The sequence below is a fragment of the Danio aesculapii genome, chromosome 6 (assembly GCF_903798145.1).
Source record: "Danio aesculapii chromosome 6, fDanAes4.1, whole genome shotgun sequence".
NCBI classification, from domain to species: Eukaryota; Metazoa; Chordata; class Actinopteri; order Cypriniformes; family Danionidae; genus Danio; species Danio aesculapii.
Genome location: NC_079440.1, coordinates 4,185,992 through 4,198,806, shown reverse-complemented (window position 1 = coordinate 4,198,806; position 12,815 = coordinate 4,185,992). Strand labels below are relative to the sequence as shown.

The 12,815-nt window shown below is 35.3% G+C and overlaps 1 protein-coding gene across 1 annotated transcript in view; it reads right to left on the bottom strand.

The window, feature by feature from the left end:
* The window catches only part of szt2 (SZT2 subunit of KICSTOR complex), a 168,715-nt gene that overhangs the window by 43,340 nt on the left and 112,560 nt on the right, over positions 1–12,815 (bottom strand). The window contains 3 exon segments of the mRNA XM_056459355.1: positions 7,862–8,044; positions 8,270–8,391; positions 11,596–11,643. Of these exon segments, the coding sequence (XP_056315330.1) occupies positions 7,862–8,044; positions 8,270–8,391; positions 11,596–11,643 (353 nt within the window).

Below are 12,815 nucleotides of genomic sequence, written 5' to 3'. Positions count from 1 at the left end.
AAAACATTGACTACACAGTGGCGCAGTAGGTAGTGCTGTCGCCTCAAGAAAGTCGCTGGTTCGAGCCTCGGCTGGGTCAGTTGGCGTTTCTGTGTGGAGTTTGCATGTTCTCCCTGCGTTCGAGTGGGTTTACAGGTGAATTGGGTAGGCTAAAATGTCTATTGTGAATGAGTGTGTGTGGATGTTTCCCAGAGATTGGTTGCGACTGGAAGGGCATCTGCTGCGTAAAAAACGCGCTGGATAAGTTGGTGGTTCATTCCGCTGTGGTGACCCCAGATTAATAAAGGGACTAAGCCGACCAGAAAATAAAAAAATGAATGAATGAATCAAACATTGAAGGATTCCTGCAAAGACAGGCCAAGAAATCAATCATATAAATAACCTTTTAAAATCAAATAATATAAATCTAAAGAAAAAATGAAATAACATAAACAAATGGAAAAGAAAAGACAGGACAAGAAATAAAACATAGAAACAAAACAATAAAAATACATAGGAATTACACAATTAAAATGAATATTAAAATAAAAAAAATTTATAAAAATGAAAGAAATATGTAACCTATATTCAGTTGAAGTCAGAATTATTACCCCCCCCCCCCCCCCCCCCTGAATTTTTTGTCCCCCTGTTTATTTTTTTCCCCTATTTCTGTTTAATGGAGAGCAGATTTTTTTAACACATTTCTAAACATAATAGTTTTAATAACTCATTTCTAATAACTGATTCACTGTTTCAATTTACTATGATCTTCTATGTGAAGCTGCTTTGACACAATCTACATTGTAAAAGCGCTATAGAAATAAAGGTGAATTGAATTAAACTGATTTATTTTCTCTTTGTCATGATGACAGTAAATAATATTTGACTAGATATTTTTCAAGACACTTCTATACAGCTTAAAGTGACATTTAAAGGCTTAACTAGGTTAATTAGGTTAACTAGGCAGATTAGGGTAATTAGGCAAGTTATTGTATAACGATGGTTTGTTCTGTAGACTATCGAAAAAATATAGCTTAAAGGGGCTAATAATATTGACCTTAAAATGGGTTTTAAAAAAATCTAAATCTGCTTTCATTCTAACCGAAATAAAACAAAGACTTTCTCCAGATGAAAAAACATTATCAGACATACTGTGAAAATTTCCTTGCTCTGTTAAACATCATTTGGGAAATATTTAAAAAATAAATATATTAATTGTTTTTTATTAAATTCAAAGGGGGTTAAATTAAATAAATTAAATTAAATTAAATTAAATAAGGAAATAATTAAAATAAGCAAAAAGTAAAAACCTATACTCTATATAAAAAGAGCATGTACAAATGCATAACAAAAAAAAGGACTCCTGAAAAGACAGGACAAGAAATAAAACAAATACTACAATACATAAATAAAAAAATCAATAGAAATTGAACAATTAAAAATCAAAATGTAAAAAAAAAAAAAAAAAGTAATAATGAAAAAAGAAAAGTAAAACCTATATATATATATATATATATATACATACATACTAATATATAAAAAAGAAGGCCTCCTGAAAAGACAGGTCAAGAAAACTGACATATAAATGCAACCATTAAAAAAAATAAATATAAATATGAACTGAATTATTCAAATGAATGTGATAAAACCAATTACAATTAAATATTAAACGAAGCACATGAAGAAAGACTTTTAAAAGACCCTTATATGCACAAAAGCAAAAACCTGTGTTTAAAAAAGCAAGTATAAATGCATGAAAACTAAATGGAAGAAAAGTCAAATTCAGAAACCAAACAGTGCAACTATTTTTGTTAGCAAAACAGAAAAAAAGTGCAATATTGTGCCTAAAATACAACACACTCAACATTTCCATCTAATTTCTAAAACCACTGCATAAAACCCCTTGCATTTGCGATCAGTCATGCTGACAGCACACAGCACAGGAAGTTATGCAGGAAAGAAAGATTGATTTTAACTTAATAAACAGACCGAAAAACAACGGTGGTCTCGAAAGCCCAGTTTCCGCTGCGAGAGAGACTCAGTTCAGCTTCATCTTTTCATGTCAATGATTTCAAAGCTCAACTCACATCACAACCCTTCAGAAACGCTTGATTTTTCATGCCGTTTGGCTTCAGTTTTCTCAGGAAGGAGCAGCGTGAGTTCATTACCACAGCTGATCAGCATTAAACCCACTGACACGCAGAAAAAAACACACGCCAGCATGAGGTCTTTTCCTCAGACCACCCAATTAAGCACAACTCATAAAACCAAGACTTTGCTTCTGTATTTGTTGGGAACTTTTGGGGGAGTTAGTGTTTGGAAGACTGGTTTAAAGTCCTCCAGGGCCACTTGGAGGCTTTTCTAAAAGAAGCTGAAGCAGATGCCCAACGAATGGCGGATGCCCATCTGCCCCGCGGGCCAATCAGCTGGACTCGAGCGCCTAAGCTCCGCCCCCTGGGACTCTGACAGATGATTGACGGTTAGGGCAAATTTTCTGCTATGCTGAATCCGCCTTCTGTTAGCACTCATCAACTGTACAGATTAAAAGTGAAGAATCACTGACAGGAAAATGAAAGAGTTCTGGCATGCACTTTATTATTTATTTATTTATTTATTTTTGTTTGAGGGAGGTAAGTGAATCAGTAAATAAGATTCTTAAACCGATTATCATTCCATTTCTATTGCTGATGCTGATGTATTTAACGATTGCTAATGAATGTGAGATTTAATGTGTTTATAGTGTGACTTTGAGAGATCTTATTTTATCATTTTAAATATTTTTATTATTATTATTTATGTTCATTTTAAGATGTAAAACTTTTTAACAGTATTAAATAGTACAATAGTCTCTCATCAACTGAGGAGATGTGAATAGTGAAGAACAGAGAACTGAAGAATCAAAGATGGAAATAAAAGAGTTCTGGCATGAACTTTATTCACTCATTCAATCATTCATTCATTTTTCTTCCTCTTAATTAATCAGGGGTCACCACAGTGGAATGACTTGCCGACTATTCCAGCATATGATTTACGCAGCGGATGCCCTTCCAGCAGCAACCCAGTACTAGGATACACCCATGCACATTCACACACATACACTACGGCCAATTTAGTTTATTCAATTCACCTATGGCACATGTGTTTGGACTGTGGGGGAAACCGGGGCACCCGGAGGAAACCCAGGCCAAAACGGGGAGAGAATGCAAACTCCACACAGAAATGCCAACTGGTTCCAGCCTGGGCTCGAACCAGTGACCTTCTTGCTGTGAGGCAACAGGGCTAATCACTGAACCACCATGCCACCTGCACGCACTATATTTATTTATTTTTTGTTGGAGGGAAAAGGTAAGTAAACAAGATTCTGACGGTATGATAACCTTGGATATAAATACACGGTTTTATGGTATTGTGATCACTGCTCTAAAATAAGTTCTTTTTAAATGTCTGGGTAAAAAAAACACACAACATTTTCCCCTGTTGAACACAATATATTTTATAATAAGAAACATTTAAGATATTTTGGGACAGTGGAGGAATTGGAGAAATCAAAAAGAAATAAAATTTGTACAAATGTAAAAAACAACAACTCTATAATAAAAAAGCAAGTACATTTGCAGGAAGAAAAAAAAAGGCTGCTGAAAAGTCAAGAAATCAAACATATGAATAAAACAATATAAAATAAAAATGAAAAAAAAAAATATATATAAAAAAAAAAAAAAAAAATATATATATATATATATATATATATATATATATAATGTAATTTAATATAGTTTATTAATATAAATATACAAAATTAATTAATAAAACAACGAAACTGTGTAAGAAAGATGAAAAGAAAGAAAAAAAATAGATGAATTATGCAAAAAAAAGTAAAACCGTATAAAAAAGCAAATTAAAAATGCACACAAAAAAATCAAGAAATCTAACACATAAATACTATCATAAATAAAAAAGAAAATATAAGTATGAACTGAATAATTGAAACGAATAAAATATAAAATTAATAAATAAAAACAATTAATATATTTCTTTTTCAAATATTTCCTAAATGATCTTTAACAGAGCAAGGATATTTCCAATAATATATATTTTTTTCTGAAGAAAGTCTTATTTGTTTTATTACAGCTATAATAAGAGCGGTTTTACATTAAAAAAAAATTAATTAAAGTCAATATTATTAGCCCCCTTAAAGAAAATTCTGATTGTCTACAGAACAAACCACTGTTATACAATGACTTTCCTAATTAACCTAATTAAGCCTTTAAATGTCACTTTAAGCTGAAATCAGTTATTAGAAATGAGTTATTAAAACTATCATGTTTAGAAATGTGTTGAAAAAACTTCTTTCCGTTAAACAGAAACTTAGGGAAAAATATATAATAAATTCAGAATATCTAATAATTCTGTCTTCCACTGTATACACACAAAAACTGAACAAATAAAAAGAGACGACGCAGACTGACTGACATGACTGTCCTCACTCTGTTTCCTTGTGGACACACACACACACATATACAGATGAGTAATGAACACTCTGATCTTACAGTCTGCATCTCAATATTCTCTGTTGAGGGTCCGCTGACAGACTGATCTCCACATATTCGCACCCGCTGGAAGCAGAACGGTCTTGGACGCCCGGAAATAAACAACGACTTAAATTCTGTTGGCTGTCAGCTGTAAACTTTATCTCTGAAGGAACCGTCTTTATCTTCAAGATGAATCTCAGAGGGTTTGTGTTCGTCTTCTCCCACACACTTTTTATTTCTCCTACAGCTATACTTTTTTTTTTACCAGTTTCCTTTCACTATTTTAATGAGTCATTCAGACTCAGTGATTCATTCATTCATTTATTTTCATTTCGGCTTAGTCCCTTTATTAATCTGGGGTCGCCACAGTGGAATGAACTGCCAACTTATCCAGCATATGTTTTACAAAGCGTATGCCCTTTCAGCTGCAACCCATCTCTGGGAAACATCCACACACACTCATTCACTACGGACAATTTAGCCTACCCAATTTACCTGTACCGCATGTGTTTGGTCTGTGGGGGAAACCACCCAAAATATTCAGTTTTTCACTGATACAGCACCTTTAAAACCTTTGTGCACATGACATCCATCCATCCATCCATCCATCCATCGCTCCATCCATTTATTGATCTATTCATTACTCTTTCATCCAATATCCATCTGTGACTCTTATCCACACATGTATTGCTCTATCTATAACTCCATCCATCTATTTCTCCAAACCTTCACTCAATCCATCGCTCCATCCATTTATTGATCTATTCATTACTCTTTCATCCAATATCCATCTGTGATTCATCCGTACACTTATTGCTTGTATCCATTCCTCCATTCATCTATTTTAAAACCCTTCATCACTCAATCATCCGTCTATCACATTATAAAGTCCAACATACCAACAAACTCCCAAAATATTCAGTTTTTTTGTACTGATACTGCAGCCTATGGCCCATTTCCACTGAGTGGTACGGTACGGTTCGGTTTGGTATGCTTTTATGGCCGTTTCCACTGTCAAAAGGCGTACCGTGCCACTTTTTCGGCACCCTTTTGAAAGGGTACCAAACACAAGAAAGGGTACCAAAAGGCGGAGCTAGACGCGCAGCTAAACGCTATTGGTTTACAGAGATACGTCATTCGCTTATGCAACAAGCCAGAATGAAAACAAAAGAGTCACCATGTTTAAAACAATGTCCACTATGTCACAGCCGAGACATTACAGCGGAATTATATAAACATACAAAAACGAGCCATGCTTGACCCGGGCTCAAACAAACCTTGTCGTCGTCTTGATGAACAGCCACAATGCCAAAGAGAAGAGCAGATTTACCCTGTGCCCCTTCGTTTTTTACGAGCCGGTCTGAAGCGCAAGCGGTTTCGCTTTCTTGCTTGAGCTTGCCGCGCGTCTAATGTTATATCTGAAATAACAAACTTCTTGAGCTCATGATAATAACCTGCGCTTGATTATTGACGTGCTTCTGAAACCCGATCCTGTCAGACACTGACAAACGTGAGAGTGAAGCGTTAAAAAACAAAGGAGAAGCCGGAAAATAAAGAAGCCCATTATTTTTTAGCAGACGTGAACAAACTGCCTTGTTTAACTATTATCATCACATACTGGACTATTATGAACTGGGAATGATGGAATTACTCTCTAACAGAGGCTACATGTGCTGCTGAAGATTACAGACACAGATAAGAGGTTTGCCCTGACTGTAGGCTATATTTTGTGTTGTTTTTTAACCTAAATAAGGACTAAATGTATGATGTGTGTAGTTTTTCTGCAATTGATAACATATCGGAGACTGTAAGGGGCTGTATGTGTTCATATATGTTGCATTTATTTATTTATTTAATATAATTACAGATGTTACAGTAGGCGGTTTCGCACTGTCATTGATCTGCAGTTATAATCAAATCCTCTTCATAGAAAAGTTAGTAATAAACGTTTCTACACCAGTATTTATGTGTGTAAAGCATCTGTTTTGTGAGAAGTGCTTTTCATATGATATGTAAGTGACCCGTACAGCTTTACTGTAGACATTTTCTCGAGCAAAAAATGACGTAGACTGAAAATTTCTGTCATACACCATGCCCACCAAAAGAGAACCCCAAGTAGTGAAAATGCAAGCCTGATAAAAGTGACCCGTACCGTACTGTACCAGTTAGTGGAAACGAGCCATTAAAAACCATTGCGCACATTACTGTTATAAGCGGTTTCAATAAAGGTCTTCAGCTGTAACACAAAAGCTCTTGATAAGGACATCAGCAAACGTCTGCTCTCCTAAAACACATTCTGACATTTGGAAAAAAGAAATCTTGACAAACAGCTGACAACTGAATCAATAATAGTAAACGCTGTGACAGAAGGATTGTGCTGTGTGTGCTGACAGAACCAGCAAACACGTTCTGCTGCATTAACTGTGAACAGCGAAAACACAGCGTGATTCAACTGGCTCCGATCAGACGAGCACAACTCAGGGCAGAAATAAACTCTTTTGGCAACGCGGTGATGTCTAATTTGCGCAGAACCAGCACTCTGGATGTTTTCCAGGTGTTTGGTGTTAACAGGTGTGCTTGAGTGATTGTGTGCTGCCCTGCAGCTCTGACAGCTGTCCGTCACTCGGTGTGACTTGTCTGACCGCCTTGGGGACACTCGACACTGATGTGCTGCTTAAATCAGCGCTCACTACTGCGACCTGTGCTTCTGCTGTCCTACAAGATCATCCTAAAGCATGACAGCTTCACCCATGAAAGTGAGAGAATGACATACTGTGCTCAACATAAGTGAGTACATTTTGAATATGAATATTTGTATCCATTTCTCAGTGAATATAGATCATATATTTTGGTGTATTTGAACAAAACAGATTTATTAAATGGATATATTTATTAAAATACTATTTTAGTCACTGAACATCTTTAGAAAAAGTAAGATAATACATAAAAATTCATTGAATTTTAATTAATCTTAAAAAAAAAAAAAATATATATATATATATATATATATATATATATATATATATATATATATATATATATATATATATATATATATATATATATATATATATATATATATATATCGTAAAATTTAAACTTTTGACTGGTTTTGTGATCCAGGGTCACATTTAGCAAGGAAAAACTTATCATTTTTAACTAGAAACTGCAGTCAAATGTGTGTTGAAGTATGTATTTGTGGTTTCAAACAGATGTAGGCTGAAACAAATATTTCTGTGCCTGCTTTGCATATTACTTTTCAAATTGTTTATGGTGTTATCCAGTGTTTCTACTGAAGTGTTTGCAGTGTGCTAGTGCTGCACTGAGAACAGTCTGCGTGTTTATGTACTGACCTGCTTCAGCTCCTCGTGTGTAGGCGTATCAGAGAAGCAGTAATGATGGAAAAGGCCCATTTTCTGACCCAGGAGGCAGTTGACCACGTGTGCGCGAGCATTCTGCCACTGAACCAGCCTGACCAGAGCCTGATTCAGAGAGCCGCCCAGATCCACTGACCAGTTATACGTGTACAGAGTCACCTGTGAATCACACAGGAAACACACAGGAAATGTTTATTGTATATGTATATAATGTATATATTGTATAAAATTCACCTTGTAATAATGTATAAAAAAATAGCAGGTGAGTTTTCACATTTGGATGAACTACGGAGCATTTTTTTGTTTTAATTCAAGCAGTTTTACAACATGTGTGAAGTATGTGTCACGCTTGTATTAAACGTAAACTGTAAACCGTAACCTGACCTTCTTGTTGACGATGTGAATGAAAAGGAAGCGCTGTCGTGGAGCCACGCCCCTCACAGCCTGACCAGGGCTCAGCCAATCACTGTGCTCCAAAGCATCGAACCGCTGCAGGCCTTTATGAGCTTTAACACAACACAGAATCAGGTGAGGCAAAGACACTTACAATAATAGACAGAGTAAGAAATTCAGATTAACAGCTAAAGCTAAATGAAGACAAACAGGGCTGAGGTTTCATAGACTTGTGGCAGGAATTTATATAAACAATAATGTGTATTTGAGGAAAGATTGAATGAAGAATTTAATTTGTAGCATAAACTGAGGGGTTTTATAATAGCTTTCAAATGGCAATTTCAGATCACACTGGTTATTCCTTTTCAATAGATCAGCACATGCAGTACTAATAATGATCTGTTATATATTTATAAGTGCATCCTCAATTAATGCAATTTTGAACCACTTTAAAACTTAAGAAAATTAAACACTACCTTTAATTTTAAATATGTGAAATTCATTCCATGTCTTGGAATAAAGACATGTTCAACCATAAAGTGGTTGTAGGAATGAAGCATGATGGTGAATTGAGCACAACTTGGCACGATTGTTATTGTTATGGTCTTGTTAAATGTAAAATGTGTATTTTCTGTTATACATTTTAAAGAACTTATTATAGTGTGAGGTATAGTGGACAAAAAAATAATAAATATATTTCTTATAGTATTGGGTACAATTTTCTCACAATAGAAGTTATATGGATGGATGGATTACTATATAAATGGATGGATGAATTACTAGATAAATAAATGGATTTCTAGATCAATAAATGGATGGATGGATGGATGGATGGATGGATGGATGGATGACTAGATAGCTGGATGTATTACTAGATAAAAAAATGGATAGATGGATGGATGGATAAATAAAAAAAGTGGATGAATGATGAATGGATAGATGGATTGGGTTGATGGATGGATGGATGGATTACTAGATAAATGGATGGATGGATTACTAAATAAATAGATGGATGGATGGATTACTACATATATACTGTAGATGGATGGCTGGGTTGATTAGATAAATACTGTAGATGGATGGATGGATTACTAGATAAATAAATGGATGGATTACTAGATAGATAGATGGATGAATGGATTACTAGATAAATGGATGGGTTACTAGATAAATAAATGGATGGATGGATTACTACATACTGTAGATGGATGGATGGATTACTAGATAAATAAATAGAAAGATGGCTTACTGGATGGATGGATGGATGGATGGATGGATGGATGGATGGATGGATGGATGACTAGAAAGCTGGATGGATGGATGGATTACTAGATAGATAGATAAATGAATGGATAAATAGATAGCTGGACGGATGGATTACTAGATAGATAAATAGATAGATGGATGGATGGATGGATGGATGGATGGATGGATGGATGGATGGATGGATTACTAGATAGATAAATGGATGGATGGATGGATGACTAGATAGATAAATGGATGGACGGATGGATTACTAGATAGATAAATGGATGGATGGATGGATGGATGGATGGATTACTAGATAGGTAAATGGATGGATGGATGGATGGATTACTAGATAGATAAATTGATGGATGGATTACTAGATAGATAAATGGATGGATGGATGGATTACTAGATGGATAAATGGATGGATGGATTACTAGATAGATAACTGGATGGATAGAGGGATTACTGGATGAATGGATGGATGGATTACTAGATAGATAAATGGATGAATGGATGGATGGATGGATTACTAAATAGATAAATGGATGGATGGAGGGATTACTAGATAGATAAATGGATGGATGGATGGATGGATGGATGGATGACTAGATAGCTGGATGTATTACTAGATAAAAAAATGGATAGATGGATGGATGGATAAATAAAAAAAGTGGATGAATGATGAATGGATAGATGGATTGGGTTGATGGATGGATGGATTACTAGATAAATGGATGGATGGATTACTAAATAAATAGATGGATGGATGGATTACTACATATATACTGTAGATGGATGGCTGGGTTGATTAGATAAATACTGTAGATGGATGGATGGATTACTAGATAAATAAATGGATGGATTACTAGATAGATAGATGGATGAATGGATTACTAGATAAATGGATGGATTACTAGATAAATAAATGGATGGATGGATTACTACATACTGTAGATGGATGGATGGATTACTAGATAAATAAATAGAAAGATGGCTTACTGGATGGATGGATGGATGGATGGATGGATGGATGACTAGAAAGCTGGATGGATGGATGGATTACTAGATAGATAGATAAATGAATGGATAAATAGATAGCTGGACGGATGGATTACTAGATAGATAAATAGATAGATGGATGGATGGATGGATGGATGGATGGATTACTAGATAGATAAATGGATGGATGGATGGATGACTAGATAGATAAATGGATGGACGGATGGATTACTAGATAGATAAATGGATGGATGGATGGATGGATGGATTACTAGATAGGTAAATGGATGGATGGATGGATGGATTACTAGATAGATAAATTGATGGATGGATTACTAGATAGATAAATGGATGGATGGATGGATTACTAGATGGATAAATGGATGGATGGATTACTAGATAGATAACTGGATGGATAGAGGGATTACTGGATGAATGGATGGATGGATTACTAGATAGATAAATGGATGAATGGATGGATGGATTACTAAATAGATAAATGGATGGATGGAGGGATTACTAGATAGATAAATGGATGGATGGATGGATGGATGGATGGATGGATGGATGGATGGATGGATTACTAGATAGATAAATGGATGGATGGATGGATGGAGGGATTACTAGATAGATAAATGGATGGATGGATGGATGGATTACTAGATAGATAAATGGATGGATGGATGGATGGATGGATGGATTACTAGATAGATAAATGGATGGATGGATGGACGGATGGATTACTAGATAGATAAATGGATGGATGGAGGGATTACTGGATGGATGGATGGATGGATGGATGACTATATAGATAAATGGATGGATGGATGGACAGATGGATTACTAGATAGATAAATGGATGGAGAGATATTAATGTAAAATATTAGTTTGGGGATAAGCCCAAACAGCAAAATCTCCACCAAACTTTTCCCTTCTAAGTTCTTCAAAGTGTGTAAAAGACTCATTTAGTGTTGATGATGTAGTGGAGTGATCTGACGGATAGGAAGGACCCCTGCTGACAGCGCAACAGTGAGGGTAACTGGGGCCCCATAAGGGACCAAACTTACGTGTGCACCTATTTAGTACTGGACTGTTCTCTTCATCTGAACTGTCTTCTGTGGGCAAACAGAGATGAGCACACACAGCTGGGCAAAACAACTCTCTATGTTAATGCAGCACACACACACACTCACAAACATACATATTCTCATACGTGCACACAAACAAGCACTCACGCACACACACACACACACAAGCACTCACAGCTTTGCCAGAAACAAACAAGCAAAAGAATCTATGATAACAGAATAGCAAGACGGATACTAATAATTCAGTAGAGATGCGCACACACACGCACGCACACACAGCAATACTAATCAAAAACACTCACAGAGACAGAATAAAACATTTGTTAGCAAGATCAGTTGAAGATGAGATAAAAACACAAGCAGCGCAGCGATGCAGCAGTGATGGTGATGCAGATGTGAGGTCGCGGTGAGACAGCGGTGAGAACACACTTCAGCTTCAGGCTTTAATGGTTTAATCACAGAGAAAACGCTTAGCAGCCAGATCAACTGTTGACCACAGAATTCAGCAACGATCTTAAACCGCTGAAAGCCAGTTAAACGTGAGTCTGATCTTCTGAGTTTCAGCATCACAAAGCCTGAATGTCAGAGCAATGTCTTGGCCATATTTGAACTCAAAATCAAACGAAGTAAAACATGAAGGATTATTTCAGGAGTATTAAGATTTTAGTATTTAGATATATATTTTTTTTATTGTACTTACATGGCAAAATTTCATAATTAAACATAGCAAACCGGTACTCAGCCTTGTAAGAAATGTATTTTAATTTTTAAAATGTGCTTGTATTATTAATTTTAATTGCTAGTAATTGTAAACATAGCATTGTATTTCTCTGTACAATAATATTAATTACTTTGTATTTAGAGAAATTAATAATTAATTCAACAACAGTGACAGTCCTATGTAGATGCAGTATACATGGCAAATATAAATATATCATCAGACCCCCTAGTTATTTGCGATTCCGCGATCGCCGAATCCACCGCAAAAACCAACAAGAAGTCGAAATTTTTTTTTGATTATGCAAAATTCTTAATTAAACATAAAATAATTGCAAAAAATGTAACTAAAACTCATAAAACATCAAATTCCAAACCATATAATCAAAATATAATTATTTCAGTTTGCATTGAATTGTTTTACATGACTTATAGACCTTGCATATGAAGCATTTGGGATGTATTTGGGTGTCTCTCGAAAA